The following is a 20362-nucleotide window of genomic DNA, read 5'->3' as shown; positions in this document are numbered from 1 at the left end:
ATGTGCTGTACTGCAGTGGTACAAGCAAAGTTTAACTTCCTGTGTATGGTGTGTGTACTTAGGGGAGAATAACTGCTGTGAAGGAGCTGGACTACGAGATCAGCAACGGACACTACACACTGGTTGTCACAGCAACGGACCAATGTCCAAAACCTGATCTTCGACTGACATCTAGCACAACAGTAATGATGCAAAAAAAACATACACTCTGATCAGTTTTTAAAATGAATTTCTACCTGGAGATACAATGTGAAAATAAGTTATAAATTATAATAAAGTTAAAAAGAAAAGTAAAAATAATTTGATTCTTGATATTTTTAGTTAAAACACAGCAGACAAATGTTTCCATCCTGTGCACACACCTCAGTTCTATGGACGTCTCTCAACTAAAACATCAGCATTTCAACAAAGTGTCCTATGATGAGTCTGTGGAAAACTGCTTTAAAAAATGCTGTAAAATCTGATTATGACTAGACTAGTGTGGATTTCCCCAGTCTGTTGGTGTCCTATTTATACCACACATACTGTACATATGACAATCCGTCACCTCTCTCTTCATAATGTTGCTAAAAACTCATTTGTCCTCCCTTTTTAGGTGCTTGTAAATGTGCTAGATGTGAACGACGTGACACCCACTTTCCCCAGAGCCTATGAGGGACCCTTCGAGGTTACTGAGGGCCAGCCAGGACCACGGGTCTGTACCCTCAGAGCCAGTGATCAAGACTCAGGGTTAAATGGCAAAGTGGAGTACAGCATTACCGGTGGAGATCTTCAGAGTTAGTACCGGGTTGGTATGGAGAAAATGATACGTTATTAAATTCTGTACTTCTGAGCCTCTTTCTCTCTGTCTCTGTCAGACGAGTTCATGGTTTCTCCAGTGGAGGGTGAGCTTCGGGTGAGAAAAGACGTGGAGCTGGACAGAGAGACCACAGCCTTCTACAACATCACTGTCACTGCCCGAGACCTGGGCACCCCGTCTCGCAGCAGCTCAGTGGGTCTACACACACACACGCACCCATCATGTCCTCTTGAACATTCAGCATCTTCTAAGCTTTACTACTACTAACTACATTGACTACTTTTACAAAAGTGCAAATTGTTTATAAGGCCCATGTCTGTGAGCAGCATACTACAAAAAGAGTACCACTATCACAAAACCTTTACATTAATTATTATAATTAGTATTAGTATAGTATATATTAGTATATATTGTTATCAGTTAACATTAATTGACATATCCATTATCTTTACATAGCACCTTATATCAAAAAGGAGATTTTAAGTCATCTGACTTAACTTGTATGTTTTGTTTTGGGGTTTTTGTGTGTGTGTGTGTGTGTGTGTGTTTGTTTTGTGAAGGTGGTGGTGGGGGTTCTTGTCCTTGACATCAATGACAATGACCCGATCCTCCTGAACCTGCCGTACTACACTAATGTGAGCGAAGGTGCCCCCATTCACACCACTGTGGCCAGAGTCCAAGCGCAAGATGCAGACAGTGGACGCAACGCTTTGCTCACTTATAACATCACAGCTGGAAACCAGGATGGAGCTTTCTACATCAGTGACACAGTGAGAGAAGCGGATGGTGTGGTTTCAGCAGAGAGCACAGAGTGTAATGACTTACTGGTGCGGTAGAGGTAGAGCAGGTGGTGAAAAAAGAAGCATAGAAGTGCAAGGCTTTTGACAGGCAGCTTCCAGGTTTCACCACACTTTTAAGATGTCAGTTTAGCCTGACTTCCCTCTCAGCAGTAGCAGCAGACGATGGCAGCGTACATTTGTAGATTCATAGCACAAAATAATACAGAGGGTACACATACTGCCGTGCCTTTCATGTTTAGAGAAGGGAGGGTGAAACAACATATATAGTAGTAGTACAAAAATAAAATACATGACTTAGATCTTCCTCTTTGTGTCTCAGACAGGCGTGGTGCAGGTGAACAGGCCGCTTGACAGAGAACGAGTGGCTGAGTACAGACTCACCATCACTGTCAAGGATAACCCTGAGAACCCCCGCATCGCTCGCAAGGTAATTTCACTCTCCCATGTATGTACAGCAAGTGTACACACGTTGCCACATAGGACGTTTCACAGACCATTAAAACAATCACAAATCACTGTCAAACATTGTAATCTTTCAAGTCTGCTTGATTTGAGCAAGTTCTAACAACCAAGCCTGACTTTACACAGTACACATTACATACACAGTGAAGGAATGCCTGTCAGTCCCCCCCCCCCCCATGTTATTATTTCAGAATCTAGTTATACCAAAAGTTATAGGTTGCCTTTGTTTATGAAGCAGTTTTGTCATTTAAGCCAATAAGTCATCCTACCTTTAAGTTTCTTATTTTTTAAGACCATTAGCAAAGTTACAGACATGAAAGAACTCAACACTCCCGTCATCATCATCATGAATTAAGTGTCAACTGTCTAATCCCGAGGATTAGATTAACAGAGCTACAGTATACTTGATGAAGGTATGAATGATCTGTGATTGGGCTATCTGCAAGACGGTGCCCTGTACCTACATGCTGATAGTAACAAGGATCTCTACACTTTTTGACTTTAAATAAGATAACAAGAACGACTCACACTGTAGTTGAGAGTATTTTATTTAAAATCATCCGTGCATTTAGTATTTCCTCTGTGGTCAAGGTGAGAAACTGTTCTGAACCAAACTGCTCTAACCAACAGCTGCAAGCACGACATACACCAGCACTATGAAAGTAGCCACAATAGTCCCAACAACTGTAAAACCAGGTTATTTTACTACTCCTTAGTGGTGGAGTGCTCTGTGGCCTACTATTTATCTGTTCTTCACTGTAATTATTGTCTTTACACAGTACCACATAATGCATTGCTTACGTATATAATTGTTTCTGATCCACACCAGGATTCAGACCTGTTGGTGATCACCATTCTGGATGAGAATGACCAAAGACCTATATTCACCCGAACTAGCTACAGGGCTGAAGTCACTGAGAACGCTGCAGCAGGTAGAAACCAGGCTGGTGTGCCTGTCTTTGTCTTTTCCCCTGAGTGAGGGTAATCTATAATTACAGCACAGAGCATCATGCTGAAACACAGTCTTTGACACTGTCTAACCCACTTCCTGACTTTGTTTACATGCAGCTCATGTTAAGTTTGTTAAGTTTTTTTTCCACTTTCAGAGTTGAAAGGTGAGATAGCCCTAAATGTTGTTGCATTTTTCTTAAAGGTATAACATTGGATCCGTTCACAACATAAAGCTGAATATGAACCACAACCTGACCCTGATAATCTGAACTCTAGAATTTGGCCAGACTCAATTAAAACCTTCTGAATTGTTAGCACATACAGCAGAAGGCAGCAGCTGACTTATTGTAAAAAATCTAATCATAACATGATCATTTCAGTTGTTTAACCTGTTTCGTCTGCTGGCCTTTTAGGCACAACAGTAACAGTATTAAATGGGCCCGTTCTGGCTGAGGATAAAGACATTGGACCCAATGCTGTGGTGAAGTATCGCCTGTTGGGACCCAGGGAGGACCTGTTTACTGTGGATGCAAATACTGGTAACATTATGTATCTCAGCAAGCTAACACATGGGAACATTTAAAAACTGCAATGCAGGTGGTAATGTCTTTCTGTGTCACCATCCAGGTGAGATACTTGTGCGTCAGGGGGCAAAGTTAGACCGTGAGGCATTTCAGGATCCTCGCGTAGAGCTCTTTCTAGTTGGGGAGGACATAGGAGGTTTAAATAGCAGTGTCCCTCTCACAGTTACCATCTTGGACCAGAATGACAACCCTCCTCGCTTCAACCCAGCCAGTTTCAGTGTCCGAATCCCTGAAAACAGCCCCACAGGTGCGTGTAATGGCTTGGACCTAATAATCTGTGTTTGAGTGGGCTGGGAGCAATATGTCACATAATCTGTAGGTGTCCACCAGGTTTAACCTGACAGAAAAGTGTCAGGTATGAGACAAGTGACAATTATCTGTCTCTGTTATCTGCATTTTATAGCATGTGCACATGCCTGATCACATTTGTTCATGCTTGTGTGTCTGTGTCCATTACTCTGCCTCCTCCAGGTGTGGTGGTGACTCAGCTGTCTGCCTCTGACGCTGACTCCGGCTCTAATGGCTGGCTAATGTATCGGCTGGAAAGTGGTGCTCAGGACCGCTTTGTGGTTGACCCGCTCTCTGGTGCTGTCTTGGTGGGTAACACCACCCTCGATAGAGAAGAGCGTGAGTCCTACCGCTTGGTTGTCATGGCTACAGATCGTGGTACACCCCCTTTGTCAGGCACAGCCACCCTGACAGTTATTCTGGATGATGTAAATGACTCACGGCCCCGTTTTATACAGCCTGTAACTATTATAAACGTCAATGAGTCCACACCCCCTGGCGTGGTGGTGGCCACACTGACCGCTGAGGACCCAGATCTTCATCCCCGGCTGGAGTATTACATCATATCTGTGGAGGCAAAGGATGATGGGAACAACCCAGTGGTTGGCCTGCAGCAATCCTTTGGCATTGATTTACACACTGGTGAGAAATGGATATCATCCATGTTTAATATCATGATCTTTGTATCAGTGCTTTACCTGACAGATGATACATAATCATGGGTTTCTGTGAAAATTTAGGTGCAGTGTTTGTACGTAACCCGCTCAACAGAGAGCTGGTAGCTACGTTTGAGATCATAGTGTCTGTACATGACAATGCCAGTGAAGTCATTGACATGTCAGGAAGCGTTCCAAATGGTAAGTACATTTTTTCATCATGAAGCCTGTCAGTTTCATACATGCAGTTTCATACATTCAGTTTTCACTCTCTGTTCCTCTTCTAAATGTGGCTCTCATTTTAGCACGGCTAACCATCAACGTGTTGGATGTAAATGACAATGCCCCTCGTTTCCGGCCATTTGGAGTAACTAACTTCACAGAGAGGATTTTAGAAGGAGCTCAGCCCGGCGCTACACTGCTGTCAGTGTCAGCTGTAGATCCAGATAAAGGTCCCAACGGCCAGGTCACCTATGAGTTGCTCCACTTGCCCCGAGGGGGATATGTTAGACTGGAGGACCCTTCTGTTGGTATGACTACTGGCACTAATCCACAAGGATCAAAATTAGTATCAGTCCAAATTCACAGCAAAAGTTTGATTCACAATATATTAAAAATTTTCACAGTTCATTTTCACGTGTTATTTATATTGTCATTCCTTGTTGGCTGCAATGTAAATTCAGAATATTGCCATAGACCAGATGAATACTATCTACTGTACTGTAACTATCACTGTGGTAAAAATGTTTCAGGTAAGATTGTAGCCAATCAGACAGTGGATTTTGAGCTGGTGCAGTGGCTGAATTTTACGGTTCGGGCCCAGGACCATGGCACTCCTCCCAGGATAACTGAGCTACCAGTTTATCTGCTCATTGTGGATGTCAATGACAACAACCCTGTCTTCCTACAGCTCTCATATCAGGTACTGAGCAGGTTATCAAGAAACAAATACCAGACACTGAAGCAGATTTGTAGAGTGCTTGATTGATTTTAAAAAAGGTTTATACTTGTTTAATAGAGATCTGTTATTGTTATTGAGGCATTTAATTGGTTTACAGCGGGCATTTACAGCAGGCATAAATTATGTGTAACTAATAACATTGATGACAGCCCTGGGAATGCATCTGTTAGTAATGCTATTAGTTATGCCTATCTTTGACAAGTCAAATAAAAAGAAATGCCACTAAGCATGAGGCTGAAAATGACAAAAAGACAAAATGGATCATAAAAGAAAAAATAATGTTTTACTTTTTGACCCATTACAAATTTTGTCTGAAATAATTGATAGACAATTGAGTGTAATAGGAATATTGCAGTGCTAATAATAAATTCAACACAAATTATTTAGACAAATATTATGTACATATACACACACACACCATAGGTAAAAAAGTAAGAAATAAAAATCCATGTTTATGTTGCATGTTTATCTGTGTTTGTAGGTGCCTGTGTTTGAGAATGTCGACCTGGGCACTACCATAGTACGTGTCAGCGCTACAGATGCCGATTCTGGCCTCTTTGCTGTCATTGACTATAGCCTGGTAGACGGAGAGGGCAAGTTTAACATTAATCGATCCACTGTAAGTGTACCCATCTTTTAAGCACTACTTGTCCAGCCATATTTGCTTTAGCTGTAAGCTTAGTTACAATGTACAGTACAGTTGTAATAAAATAATGATATCTGTCATTTAAGTTCCATATAATAGTAAATTTACTGACAGGAAAGGAAGTCATTTTGCCTGGAATGAAGTGTAATAAGGACAATCTTGATGGTTTACCTTTTTGCTCAATTTCTGTCCTCAGTCAAATAAATGTCTTCAAACAACCACCACTCCCAGTCAGTACTTCCTTCCTAATCATTCCCTCTCATCTGTGTCAGGGAGAAATCTACATCCTCTCTACTCTCGACAGAGAGACAAAGGATCATTACACTCTAACCGCTGTCGCTCGTGACAACCCTGGCGGCATCCCCAACAACAGACGAGAAAATACTGTTCAGGTAGAGATCACTGTCTATAATGATACAAGGATCTAAATAATCTAAACTCACAGAACTAGCACATATTATTCGGAGACTGCTCATAGTGTCAGCCAGCAACTAAACTTTAATCCGAGGGCTGGCCAATCCTGGTCCTGGAGAGCCACTGTCCTGCTTATTTTGCAAGTATCCATGCCCTACCTGCTGCTGATTACCTGTGTCAGGTGTGTTTAACCAATCAAAAGCTGTAAGTGCAGCCTCGAGGACCAGGATTGGCCAGGCCCCTCTTATGCAAATAAAAATGAAACATGCCACTGCTATGATAACCTTGTTCTATTTAGATTACATTTCTGTCATATGTTGTCCAAGTAGAACCAATCTTATTTATTTAGTGTGATAATGTGTGATAAGTTAAAATCTGTAAATAAGGGGCATGCTGATACTGCTGGTGTGAATTTAATGGTTCTCAAGATCTGTGTGTAGGTGCATCCTCATGCATCATCTACTTTCTGGTGTACATCAGGTCTTTGTGATAGTTCTTGATGTCAACGATTATCGGCCACGTTTTACGGACAGAGTGTTCAACACCAGCGTGTTTGAGAATGAGCCCAGTGGGACTTCTGTGATCACAGTGAAGGCTATTGACCTGGATGAAGGGGAGAATGGAGTAGTTTTCTACAGCATGTTGGGAAACAATTCAGGTAATGTACCTTTGAAAGCCTTGTCAGAGCATTATCTACAGTTGCTTCTGATTCTGAATAAATTTGTACATTTTGTAAAGTTCAGCAAATATCCAACTTGTAGTTAACAGATTAAAACTGTTACTGTTCAAACTTTGGGACCAGTATGATCCAACTTTTTATCTTTACTTCATCGCTGATGATACGGCTTTAGATGCTTTCCTTCTGGATCCAAACACGGGACTGGTGCGTTCTCGCCGCATGCTTCAGTCTTCTGAGCGTTTCAACCTGACTGTGGTGGCTAAAGACCAGGGGCATCCACCCCTGTGGAGTACTGCAGACCTCATCATCATAGTCATAGATGTCAATGACAACAGACCTGTGTTTGTGAGGCCCGCCAATGGAACCATCATCCATATCTTAGAGGTGTCTGCTGTCATGCATATTGTAGCACACACACTCCCCTCAAAAGTTTTAGAAAAGTGAGGCCATTTGTTTATTTTTGCTGTAGACTGAAAACATTTGTGTTTCACATTAAAAGATGAATATGAGACAAAAGTAAACATTCAAGCTTTCATTTCCAGGTGTTTACATCTGGATCTGATAGACAGCTTAGAACATGGCATTTCTTTAAACCCACCCATTTTCAAAACTGTTTGTGTAGACGTCTGAGATGATTTAGCTGCTGAGCCTGTCTCAGAAATCCAAATCTGAAACTGAGCGTACACATTCAGTGCTATTTATTATTTGAATGATCGATGTAATAGGACACAGCTGCGCAACAAAACACATCTGTCAGTGACATGTTTCATTACTTTTGCTCACATAAAAAATGGGTAGATTCAAACAAATATCTTCTAAGTTGTGTATCAGATCCAGATGTAAAAACAAATGTTTTCAGTCTACAGCAAAATTAAAGGAACTGACCTCAATGTTCCAAAACTTTGGAGGAAAGTGTTTTTGATCATTTTAAGGTGAACAACAAGAACACACAAAGTTCAGTTTGTCATTTAGTAAAGAAGTTCACACATATTGATCCTCATCGTCCTCCATATAGGAGCAACCCCCAGGCCTGCCAGTGTATGAAGTCTATGCAACCGACTCTGACAAGGGCGTGAATGGAGAGGTCCTCTATTGCTTCTTGCAGATTGGAGGAGAACACGGAGACTGGAATAACTTCTCCATCAATAACATGACTGGAGTGATCGAAACTACTGTGAAACTGGACCGAGAGAAACAGGCCCTTTTTAGCGTGAGTCAACTGTGTGTGTGTGTGTGTGTGTGTGTGTGTGTGTGTGTGTGTGTGTGTGTGTGTGTGTGTGTGTGTGTGTGTGTGTGTGTGTGTATTTGATGCACTTAAGGTCATAGATATGTATATCTCTAACATGCACAAACAACTCTGTCAGCTTATCATTATAGCTCGTGACAGGGGCCAACCAGTGCCTTACGAGACCACACAGCCTCTACAGGTGGCTCTGTTGGATATTGACGACAATGAACCTGTCTTCCTTAAGCCGCCAGTGAGTATGAAGCATTCTGAATATGTCCTAGTGTGGTCATCTGTATTAAATATCTGCTATTAAACTGTATATGTCTTTCTCGGATCTTTGTGTGTGTGTGTGTGTTCATGCACGCACCTCAGCGTGGCAGCTTGCCTTACCAGGTGTTAACAGTGCCTGAGCACTCCCCTGCAGATACTGTGGTGGGGAACGTAACTAGAGCTGTGGATGCAGACGAGGGCTCTAATGCCATTGTCTACTACTTTATTGCAGGTAGGTTCATCACACAATCTCATCAATGAAACTGTTTCCTTTAACAGTTTACATCCATGGTAAGATCCTGGTTTAAAGACAGTTTAGAGAATATATCCACGTAGTTTATCCAGAGATTTTTGTATCCATTGTGTGGACAAATAAAAGTCTTGTACTTTAAAAACTTTTGACATTTGTATGGCTCCATCTCACTTTTTATTTTTTAGGTGCGTTTCTTTTGTGCTTTAGATCACTGAGCAACCACCTCATGTTGTTATCAAAATGTCTTCCTGCAGCGGGAAACAGCGATGGAAACTTTGACATGAGTCTAGAAGGAGAGCTGAAGGTGCTGAAGATTCTGGACCGAGAGGAGGTTCCTGCATACTCCATCATCATCAAGGCTTCCAGCAACAGGAGCTGGACTCCTCCCAGGGGAAAAAGGGCAGCACGAACCAAAGCCCTTGACCCCACCCGTGACCCCAGCCTACTGGAAGTCCGAATCGAACTGGAAGACATCAATGACCAGACACCACACTTCACTAAGGCGGAGTACACTGCAGGTTACAGGCATTCTTCTACTATGTGTTGAGTGTATTGGTCTATGTAAAATCACAAAGTTTCACTCTTTGTTTTCTTGTTTCAGGAGTTGCAGCAAATGCCAAAGTGGGCTCAGAGTTGATCAAGGTCGTGGCTATAGACAATGACATTGGCAACAACAGCTTGGTCCAGTACCATATTCTTACAATCCGCTACTTCCAGTCACAGAATAATGGTAGTATTGATGTTGGCAACAAATTCATCATTGGTGAGTTTCTCTGTGTACAGTATAGAGTTTTGAAATATTAATATACACTTAATAGGTATTTCTTGTTCAGTTCAACACAGTGTCTACCTGTTACATATGTTATGTATTTAATGTTGAATAGATTTTTTTACATAAAAGGAGCCTTCATAAATGAAGCATGAGTTATACACAAAGAACAATTTTATTGTCATGTTTAGTCCCATTGAAAACTTGTTAGACCTTAGCTTGAATGTCATTAGCTGCAGACTTCTTTAGCCATTTTGTTAGTGCAGCTTTATGAATGATGATGCTGGAATATCAGGCTTTGGATCCACAGGCAAAACTTGTTAGTAGGATAAAGTTGTTGGTTTAGATTTTTTCCTTGAGATAACAAATATTGTTGAATCAGAATTGAATTTAAGAATATTGATTTACATATATATATATATAAGAGCGGCTGGTTAGTGTAGTGGTAACATCACCTACCTCCAGTAGGGGTCCTTAGGCAAGACCTTCTCACGCTCACCCTGCCTGTCACTTTGGATAAAAAAGCGTCTGCTAAATGACTAAATGTAAATGTAAATATAGCAATCATTCACTAAGCATGTACTTGTTTCCGGTGACACTCTGCATCTACTTCTATATATATATATCTGTTGTTTTGTATTTATGTCCAATGTAAAGACAATATTCTGTCCCATGATTTCTACAGGTTTGACCAATGGCATCATCAGAACCTATGACCTCTTCACAACCTACAATCCAGGCTATTTCCAGCTGGAGATCTTGGCGTGTGACTTGGCAGGACATAGCACAACCACCAACGTGAATATCTACATTCTCCGGGATGACCAGAGGGTCAAAATAGTCTTCAATGAGATCCCTGACGTGGTACGCCGAAACCAGGAGGACTTCATCAGCCTGCTGTCCAATATAACTGGAGCTATTGTAAACTTAGATGATGTACAGGTCAGACTTTTTAATGGTGCCGTGTTTTATGTAACTTTTGTTTTAACTACGTTTTTTTGTATATGTATAAATATCTGGTGTCTTTGTCTCATTATCATTTTATCCAGTTCCATGTGGACAGCAAAGGGAAAGTGAATTATGGTCAAACAGATATGCTGATTCACGTTGTCAACAACCAGACCAACACCATACTAGATGTTGAAAGGTGTCCTTAACCTTCACTACTCAACACATATATGGAAGCCATGTGGTAACACTGTCATTTACACAGTGTGCATTGAAAGGCCTGTCTCTTCTTTCAGGCTGTGCTGCATGAATTTAGTTCCAACATGAGTTTAACTGTTATTTAATCGGTATTTCATCTTTTGCAGGGTTATTCAGTTGATTGATGAGAACAAGGAGCAGCTGATGAACCTGTTCAGGACATACAACGTGATGGATGTTCAGCCATCTGTCGGTGACAAACAGCCTGAAGACCTGTCCACACTACAGGTCAGCAATCTGAAACCTCCACACACCTGCCGTAGATGTTTTTTGTTTTTTCTGTTGTTGCTGCAGCGATTTTAACATTTTGTCTTTTACAGCTAGTCATCATTATTCTGGCTGTGCTGCTGTGCCTGGCAGGAATCTTGTTTGTCACAATTAACTGGCACTATCGCAAAGTGTAAGAAGCCTTCACTGTATATATTTACTTGTCACTTGTACCATTTTATATGGTCTTCATCTGAGCAGTGCTATCAACATGTTTGTCTTCTCTTGACATGTGTCTTTTTGCTGTGTTGCAGACATGAGAGGAAGCTGAAAGCCGTCGCTGCCGGATCGACAGGTGAGAAGCAGCTTCGAGGTCGGTACAGTCCCACCAGCTGTTAATTCCAGGATGTGGTTTTTACCACCTGCAAATGCACAGCACTCAGTCAGTCTTACTGTAGTTAGGCTGTTTTTCTTTAAAGTATTTGTTCTCTACCATCCAGGAAACCAGGGTCTGATGGATATCCTGGACATGCCCAACACTAACAAGTACTCCTTTGAGGGGTGAGGTTATAACATTTATCACCACCGTGCTGAGCTTAACGAAGAATTCTCACAAAGATTAATCTTCTCTAAATTTTCTTTCAGTGTTTTTTGCTTTTGTTCAGCTTTTTTCACATAACGCTGGTTTGTAGAGTCCGTATCACCAATCTCATAAAACAACGGAAAGCAATCCACTGTAACGATCAGGCCTGTTTGATTTTTGTAGTTCACAATTCTTCATTTTCTATTCCATTAATGATTTGTGTTATGGGCTTTGCCTGTTCAGGGCAAATCCAGTGTGGCTGGACCCATTCTGTCGTAACCTGGAGCTGGCCGCCCAGGCTGACCACGAAGACGATCTGCCTGAGAACCTGAGTGAGATACCTGACCTGTGGAACAGCCCTGCACGCACCCACGTCAGTACTAACACCAATCATCAGTCCAGAGTTTCCATACTGAATATCTCACGACAAACAAAGCTGTACATTCACACTCTTTTGAAGCAAGCGTGTGCTGCCTTCACAGGGAACCTTTGGTCGAGAGCCTCAAGTGAAGCTAGAGGACGATCGATACTTGAGAGCAGCCATTCAGGAGTATGACAATATTGCTAAACTGGGCCAGATAATGCGGGAGGGGCCTATCAAGGTAAGACACCTGAATGTTAGACTAGCCAGGGTCTCTCTCTCTCTCACACACTCACACACACTTGAACATCAAATCTCAGAAGCTTCTTTTTTTGTCAGTAATGTTCCTTCTATCTTTCCCAAAACACAATGGGGTAAAAGACCAGATGACGGCAAAGCAGACTTCATCCAATCTGTCCAGAGAAGGAAACAAAGGGACTTAAAAGATAGGCTAAAGAGACGGTGATGGTTAGATAAGGGGCTAGACTGCTGCAGATATTCAGTTAAGACTAGTCTGACATTGAGGGGTGTATAAGTCCAATGATGTGATCGATCCTGTTTGAACCTAATTGCCGTCCTGTTAGGGTTCCCTGCTCAAGGTGGTCCTGGATGACTACCTGAGGCTGAAACAGCTCTTTGCAGCCCGACTTGTCACCGTATCCACCATCCAGGGAGACTCATCAGTCACTGAGGTGGGCTTGGAGTAGTGGATGATCTGTGCACCTGTGCTATTCCTGCCTGACACCGCTGGAGAGTGGGCTGGCCTTCCTGTGATTTCTCCTTTCTGACTGCTACTCTGATGTTACATCTTCTTGCTGCTGCTTTCTCTGCTACCTTGAACCGGAAAAGGGGTCAAACAGAGTTTGCCTTTACTTTTCAGAGTTCAGCTGGGGATTGAGGGATCCTTTGCTTCGATATTGAAAGTCTCTTAATCGCAGTTCTCACAAACATGTTAATTCTAAGACTAATGTGCAACATCCGTTATCCTCTGCTGACCTACTGTCCCACTGCATTTTCAGGTTGCTGTCTATACAGCAGGTGAAATACTGACTTCTCAAACACTTCCTTCCACTGGCTTATCTCTGTTCAGCTTACTGCTGTACATGTATGAACATGGTATTAATGAGCAGCTTTTATTCTCATCCTGGCTTCTTCTTCCCTGTCCTGTCCTTCCTCAGCTGATCCAGAGTGATCTGGATGATGATGAGGACGAGCGGCTGAGCTTGGGTGGAGGTCGCAACACACTGCGCTTCAAGCACAAGCTTCCTGTGGAGTTGAAGGGTCCTGAAGGTGTGCATGTGGTCCACGGCAGCACAGGCACTCTCCTGACCTCTGACCTTAATAGCCTGCCAGAGGACGACCAGCGGGCCCTGGCACGTTCTCTGGAGGCACTGAATGCCGATGGCGTGCTTTATTCTGAGCGCAACGCCCGCACAGAGTCAGCCAAATCCACCCCGATGCACCGTCACAAGGACGGGGACAACCTGTCACAGAGTCCCCTGGAGATCACAGAGTTATGACTAGCCGAGGCCTCGCTGGTCTGAGCACAACCATGACTTGTGTGTGTCCTTGTGCTTCCACGCCACCTTGACAAGGTTTGGGAGGACTGGATGTGGAGTGTGTGTGGTCTAGGGAAACTCATCAGCAAACCGCATAGCATCAGTGAGACAGCATGCAAGAGGACTTTGAGTTATGTTAAAGATGGTCCCACATTAGTTTTTTTCAGTGGAGCATTGAAAGCAGGATACGTATCAACTGGTGTCATCGACTATCATCTGAAGAGCTGGGAGGAAGAGACCAGGTCTTCCTCTGGGAGGAGCTTGTGGACCCAACGACCTTATCAATGTCAAAAGGTGCCTCATTCTAAAATCATACCTGGACTGCATACACTCACACAAATACACACACTCAGACCAGCGGACGGCCATCAACGGGACACTGAGATAATGACCCAGTTTCTCATAATGTGGTATTTTTTATTTTTGCAAGATGAAGCAATCTGTGCTGAAAGAGAAAGGATGGGACAGTAAGTCTTTTACATGCATTCTGCTGGAGGAAAATTACAAAAACGATATTTAATGTGGTTAAGACCACTTCTAAAATTGTCCCATATGATGCTTTTAGAGGGAGGAAGAGGGACCCTTACCTTTGTGCAATTGTTTACGTTCAGTATTTGTTTGATGGAAAAGCTTCTTCAATGGCAATAGGACAAAACACTTCCCTATGTGCAGAGGAAGTGAACAGACCCTGGTCCTACTCAGTCAAATACCAGGAGACTCTTCACTAATAACTCCTAACGTAAAGAAAGGATGAACAAACCTGATTGGACATTATCTGAGATAAGAGCCCCTCAAGAAAAATCCTGAATCTTTTGAGAAATATGATATTAAAGGCAGTCAGAAAAGTAAGAGTAAGAAAAAAAACAAGTATGAATTCTTTTTTTTTAAAAGATGATAAAGATGGCTTTGTGCCCACAGAGACATTACACTGCCACACGAGGGAGTAAAAGAGTCATGCTCAAAATGAGCAGTTTGCTTTATTTTTTTATTTTATAGAAATTGTGAAGGAATTTTAAAAAAATATTTTTGAAAAAAAAAGCTGGATTATCAATTTTGGATGTTTGGAGTTTGTGTATATTGTGCTATGATATTTTGTTTTCCTTTGTATGACAACTGTTTCTGATAAGTGTTGTGTTTTTAAGATTCACTTTTTATATTCCCACTTTGTTTTTTCTTTCTTTGTCATTACTGTCACCAGCCCTGCGATCTGTGTTGGGAAATGTTGTTGGATGATCTGTGATAATAAAAATTATGGAACAACTTGTGACCTCAGTTCGTGAAACGATGAGAAAGTGGCCAGAAACGATACAGTCGAGCACCTGACAGGCGCAGGCACAGAATTTGCTCTAGTGTCTGACAGACAAGTTCTGGGAATTATTTGTCCCCCGTGACAATTATATTGACTTCCTCTCAGGAAGAAATGGAGTAGACAAAACATAAAATGGCAGTTAAAGAGAAATAGACCAGATGAATGGGATTCTCTCTACATGTTTTTATTTTTGCACTATGTGTATGGTTCGCTTTCTCTGAAGTCAGCGTCTCAGGTGGTGTGGCTGCTTGGTTTTTACTACCATCTTGTGGCTGTTAAGAGTAAACACCTAGAAGGTAATGGGTTTAGGGAAAAAAGTCACACCAGTTTAGCACATCACTCATTTTATTATTACCAGCTTACATAGAAAAGGTTTCATCAATATTAGTTGTCAAAAGAACTGGGACTCAGTCCGTAAGGTCTCAATCACTGCTACCGGTCAGACTCCTCGGGCTGTGGCGCTCCCTGATGCCACAGTGGTAGCAGTGGCTGGCATTTTCTTCAGTGTCCTGTTCAACTGAAGAGGACACAGAGGCAAATTTACTTAACATTAAATTAACATACAAGCAACAACAAAACTTGTTTCAAAGAAAGATTAGAGAAATTAGAACTGTATTTTTCTACATCAAAGTCTGCAACAAGTTTCCAACTACAATCAAAGCATCTTTCCCATGCTGAACGAGTTTGTCAAAATGTCCAACACCTACAATAATCTTCAAATATGAAATTCTGCACTTTTTTATTTCTAGCTAAAACCATGACAGGTCGCTGCTTACCTCCTCAAACTTGTGGATCTGTCTGATGAAGAAGTCTCCATATCTTCGAGCCACTTTAGTATCAGCGATATGGATCATGTCCTGTGAGTGTTACAAACATAAACTTTAGCCATACAGAGCTAGTAAAAACAACATGCTACAGTTATTCATACAGCCATGTACAATTATTTTGCTGCTTACACACCTTGTCAATGTAAAAGTCAACTTCAGAAGCAGACTGGAACTCTCCATCCAGAGCAGAGATGCCACTGGTCCACACCAGGTTCTTCATCTTGTGTTTAAAGACCAGGAGCTGAATGCGGAACTCCTGCTCCGTCATGTCCAGGAATCCTGCCAACTTGGCTACTGGCATGGTGGTGTAGAGCTTCAGGAAACTGGAGAGACACAGTGCGACTTAGAACAGGTATGTAACCATCCTGCGACCAAACCAGAACCAACAGGTTTCTAGAAGCAACTTAAAATGCTTCTGAAGAACCAGATGGATAGAAGAATACGTCACGTCTCCTCCTTTATGTTTTACTTTTAGAACCACTCCATAATAGTGCATTGACTATGGCACACATTGAAATGATTGTATGCTTTACCTGCGGATGGTGGAGAGCTGGGCCTGCTGCTGCACCTCCTCAGCAAACACCTTCAGCTGCTGCTGGAAAGGTTCTTTGTGGTAGTTGGGGTGGACGTTGTCGTAGTTTGGCACCACAGGCGACAAAAACTTTGGACAGGCAAAGCTGAACAGTTCCTCAAACACCTGCAGGTCTCTGAGAGCGAAAAGCAAACATTTCTTACACTGGCAAGAAATAGTTTGGAAACATCTGCACGTGTGTGTATTCTTACATCTTGTTTTTATTAAAACTGATGGTTGTGCATAAACTGAAGAATATTTCATTCTAATGATGAGCACATAATGAGCACAGAACAACAGTCTCTTCAAAAAATCCAGTTCTTAGCTGTATAGAGAATAACTTTCTTATCAAGACAAATAAAAGCTGGAGAGATTTTAAGGACAGTTAAAAGGTCAGTCTCCCTCTGGAGGAAGAACCAAAATAAACTCAAATGATAACAATCATTACTATAAACTTAGTTTTCAGATGTTCCAAAACCTGCAAGGGCATGCATGATCAATTTAAAACCATCCACCTGATTTCTGACGAAAAAAACAGAGCAGCTGCTGAACAAATGCTAGTTTTTTTTTTTTTTTTGAAAAAGGTCGTCTTTGTCGTTTATATTCTTTAGCTGCTAATTTAATTGTTACAGTTGTTTTTTGTTTCTTGCAACTATATGTGACAAGATAGGACAAAAGATATAGTAACATATCTAAAAAAATAAGTAAGCTGTAATAGACTGGCACAAAAAATCAATGCAGTAAAGAACGACAACGTGGACAAGAAAAGCATTCATTGTTTCTTACCCTTTCTGCATTCGCAGCATCTTGTCTCCGTACTTCTCTCTCAACTGGGTGTGGATGCTCTCATCAATGCGCATTGGGTACATGGTGAGGGCGATAGCCAGCAGACCATGCATCTGCTCATTTTGTTTGTTAATCTACAAATACATGGAAACATCACAATATTATATTTGTTCTTTTGATATATCACCTTTCAGACTGACACTTTGTTACATGGCTCCGGTTTACAGAGCACAATATTCCTCTTTTACAAAACATTCCTGTAGAAAATACTAAACCTGACTGTAACGATGCGTACAGCAATACACTCCTGGGTTTTAGAGAGAAATTAGTATATAAATGAAATAATAATTGAAGTAGAAGACTATTCACTGACCATCTCATATTTATATGTCGACCTCTGGAACATGTTTCTCGTCCTCTGGATGTAGAGCAGGATGTTGGCAAAGACTCGAATGGCATCCTGGTAGCGTCTCATCATCAGGTAAGCAAAGCCCACATAGTAATAGGTGGTGATCTGACACTCAGGCACACGAGAGTACATACTCTGAAAGATGGAAAAAGAGAAGAAATATATCAAGGGCCTGGTACACATAGTACTATCATCATTAGTAGTATTTAAGCTTGTTACTCTCTGAATTAGACCTTACCTTTTTGTTGAGCTCAATGTTCTCTAGGACTTTGATTGCCTGGTAATAATCACCAAGCAGAGAGTGAAGCCTCAGGAGCCCTACCAAACTGAAGTAACCCAACATCTTATAGAGGGAATGACGCCCATATTCTCCGGCCACACTCTCTGGGTCTCCTGGAAGACAGCAACAAATATCAGGTTAGTCACTTTATGCCTACACTGAATACACTGAAACTAAACAACAACAAACTGTCACCAACTAAGTTTTATAGGACTTAAAATCTATAAAGAACAAATTATATTCTGTTTTAGAAAGACCTAAAGCCTTTTGCTTTAACTCCATCATCTACAAGAATCTCCAAAACATTTGTATTTACCCCCACTTGTGTACACCTCAAGCTGGCGGTTAATGTTGCTCTTGTCCACCAAGGAGTGGAGAACATTGAGGACGCTGTGAACGTTCCAGATCTTTGGGTTGTTCCTCAGGAATTCGATCTCCTCTTCTGACTTCTTGGCTGTCTTACAGCGGTACTGGCTGAAGGACTGGAACTAAAGAGGGGAAGAGTGTAAATTTAATGTAATTTATGTTTTCTCTCTTTGTCACAGACAAATCCAGTTTACTGAGGCTACATAAAGAATGTAATCGCCAGTACCTGGTAGATGAACTCATCGATGATGTCCCACAGCCACTGGTTTGGCAGCTCCAAGGGGGCTGGGCCATCAGCATCTGTTTACAAACAAACATTCATTCATTCATTGACCAATCGTTCCTCAGTGCTGATAACTCAAGCAGTTGAGATGAAATGTAGATAATATTCAATTAAATGCACCAACTATTCTTGTAACTTACTAAGAATGTAGTTGAAGAGGTTGCAGTAATTGTAGTACGACTCAAACCTCTGGTCCAAAGTTGGCCCACCCTGATTTTCAAGTAAACAGTATTTACAGTAAATTATTAGAAAGACATTCACACACTGTGCAGGTTGATTATGTGACGCAAGAATGTGTGTATATAAGTGTGTATACTGAGCAGATACTTACGCTGACTTTAGCATATATATGTCTGTAGTAGAGCTCCTTATAGAGGATGAGAAACACCGCATCTGTTTAAGATGACAGAATAACTATGACATAACACTTCCCTCTGTTGAACCACACTGATGGGTTAACCATCACTCAAACCAACAATAAAAATAATAACTGGACAACACGAGATGACAGATGAGACACTCACCGTTGCCAACAAGTGATGCAATGGCCTCAGCCTCTGGCCAGGGTGAAGTCTTGAAGAAACGATCGGTCAACTTGTTCCAGCTGTACAGGGTCAAAATGAGAAATATACGATACTTATGACACACAAAACTTTTATGTTTCTGTAAAAGGAGGCAACTTTAGCACAATGGATAAATGTTTATGCACAGAGAATCTAGTTTACCTGTTCTCATAGACGTCCTGGATCTCGTAGATCTTCTGCTCAATGCTCTCGCTGGACACATGGTTGGATTGTAGTTCATAAACTTTTTGGTCGATCAGGTCAGAGATTGTTTTGTGGAAATACTGCAGGAAGTTCTTGATCACCTCTGGGATGACATGGTAGGTCTGCTGCTCATACTGCCTCTCATAGGCCAGGTCTGCCTTAGGGTCACCTGCAGGTAAATCAGAGAGGATAATGTATTACGTCATATTTTTACTAAGTACTCGTATACAAATAAACGAGCGGCTGCTGATGTGTGTGTACTAACCCGTGTGCAGGTCGTAGTCGTTTGGATAGGCGTAAGGATCGTACTGTGAGAAAAACACATTAGTCAGACATTCTTTACAGATGCTAAGTTGACATCTGCCAAACGACTCTTTAACGCCAGCTCACTTTATCTAGAGGTTATCCACTACCACAGAAAGAGACATGACATTACAGGAACTGTGAGGTTCTGGTCGCCTCCGCCCCATACACAAGGCTGCAGTAGTCATATTTATCGTGCTAGCGGATCACAAGCTACCGTATACCGGTGGAGTTAAGCTAGCTGTGCGGCTATCCAGCTAACTCGTGTGCCATTGTTATTGTCAGGGAAATGTTGAACATTTTTCAAGAAAAAATATCTACTCACCTCTTCCTCCTCGTGGTATGACATGATGTTAGTTTTTAGTCCAAGCTCGTTAAACACAAGCGTGAAAAAGCGAATGTATGCTTGGCTAGCTAATGCCGCTAAACCACGCAGCTGCTGGCGGTGGAGGGACGACAGGAAACGGAAGGAACCAACTGTGACGTACGAGTGAAACGTAGAGGCATTGGTGCATTATGGGAAATTGAGTGTCTGGGGCGTGTGTGAGTGTGTTTAGTTGCGTATGTATCGGTGTGAGAGACACTTAACAACAGCTAAAAACACAAATAACATTATCTGAACAACATTATGGACAGTTTTATCATTGTTTGTTTTATCCTCATATTCAGTAGGTATATCTTTTTTCCTTTTTCTACATTTCTTTGCTGTTTTGGTTTCAGATATTTAAAAAATGATTGTCATAATTGGTCAGTCAAAATATGCAGAATTAATTTGGTAGAATAGA

The 20362-nt window shown here is 41.7% G+C and overlaps 2 protein-coding genes across 3 annotated transcripts in view; one reads left to right on the top strand and one right to left on the bottom strand.

Annotated features, from left to right (window-relative positions):
* cdh23 (cadherin-related 23) overlaps positions 1–14936 on the top strand; it is a 143504-nt gene extending 128568 nt beyond the window's left edge. Inside the window, exons 39-69 of the mRNA XM_026354390.2 lie at positions 63–182; positions 596–776; positions 858–991; positions 1360–1569; positions 1919–2026; positions 2891–2993; positions 3426–3551; positions 3640–3843; positions 4068–4526; positions 4625–4741; positions 4846–5070; positions 5293–5462; positions 5983–6120; positions 6420–6539; positions 7042–7219; positions 7413–7624; positions 8256–8450; positions 8605–8718; positions 8841–8970; positions 9246–9509; positions 9593–9754; positions 10446–10702; positions 10810–10907; positions 11074–11194; positions 11287–11366; positions 11488–11528; positions 11674–11734; positions 12000–12129; positions 12239–12358; positions 12702–12809; positions 13296–14936. Of these exons, the coding sequence (XP_026210175.1) occupies positions 63–182; positions 596–776; positions 858–991; positions 1360–1569; positions 1919–2026; positions 2891–2993; positions 3426–3551; positions 3640–3843; positions 4068–4526; positions 4625–4741; positions 4846–5070; positions 5293–5462; positions 5983–6120; positions 6420–6539; positions 7042–7219; positions 7413–7624; positions 8256–8450; positions 8605–8718; positions 8841–8970; positions 9246–9509; positions 9593–9754; positions 10446–10702; positions 10810–10907; positions 11074–11194; positions 11287–11366; positions 11488–11528; positions 11674–11734; positions 12000–12129; positions 12239–12358; positions 12702–12809; positions 13296–13637 (5028 nt within the window). The 3' untranslated portion in view covers positions 13638–14936. The remainder of the gene's footprint in view (positions 1–62; positions 183–595; positions 777–857; positions 992–1359; positions 1570–1918; positions 2027–2890; positions 2994–3425; positions 3552–3639; positions 3844–4067; positions 4527–4624; positions 4742–4845; positions 5071–5292; positions 5463–5982; positions 6121–6419; positions 6540–7041; positions 7220–7412; positions 7625–8255; positions 8451–8604; positions 8719–8840; positions 8971–9245; positions 9510–9592; positions 9755–10445; positions 10703–10809; positions 10908–11073; positions 11195–11286; positions 11367–11487; positions 11529–11673; positions 11735–11999; positions 12130–12238; positions 12359–12701; positions 12810–13295) is intronic.
* A 376-nt stretch (positions 14937–15312) lies between these two features.
* On the bottom strand, positions 15313–20055 carry eif3s6ip (eukaryotic translation initiation factor 3, subunit 6 interacting protein). Of its 2 annotated transcripts, XM_026356665.1 has the most exons (15): positions 19903–20055; positions 19540–19582; positions 19233–19443; positions 19032–19111; positions 18839–18900; positions 18648–18717; positions 18451–18524; positions 18175–18346; positions 17817–17971; positions 17543–17713; positions 17170–17303; positions 16346–16519; positions 15946–16135; positions 15762–15842; positions 15313–15502 (listed from the first exon to the last, which is right to left on the bottom strand). In XM_026356665.1, exons 1-15 carry the CDS (start codon positions 19924–19926, stop codon positions 15425–15427), a joined length of 1719 nt encoding a protein of 572 aa, XP_026212450.1. In that variant the 5' UTR covers positions 19927–20055; the 3' UTR covers positions 15313–15424. The 2 variants fall into 2 exon arrangements, with proteins under 2 accessions (XP_026212450.1, XP_026212452.1); XM_026356667.1 differs by lacking the exons at positions 19032–19111; positions 19540–19582; positions 19903–20055 and having other exon boundaries at positions 19233–19311.
* Positions 20056–20362: the final 307 nt, after the last annotated feature.

This window comes from Anabas testudineus, chromosome 15, assembly GCF_900324465.2.
Source record: "Anabas testudineus chromosome 15, fAnaTes1.2, whole genome shotgun sequence".
NCBI lineage: Eukaryota > Metazoa > Chordata > Actinopteri > Anabantiformes > Anabantidae > Anabas > Anabas testudineus.
Note: the sequence above shows the minus strand (reverse complement) of the source record. Positions and strands in the feature narration are given on the sequence as shown.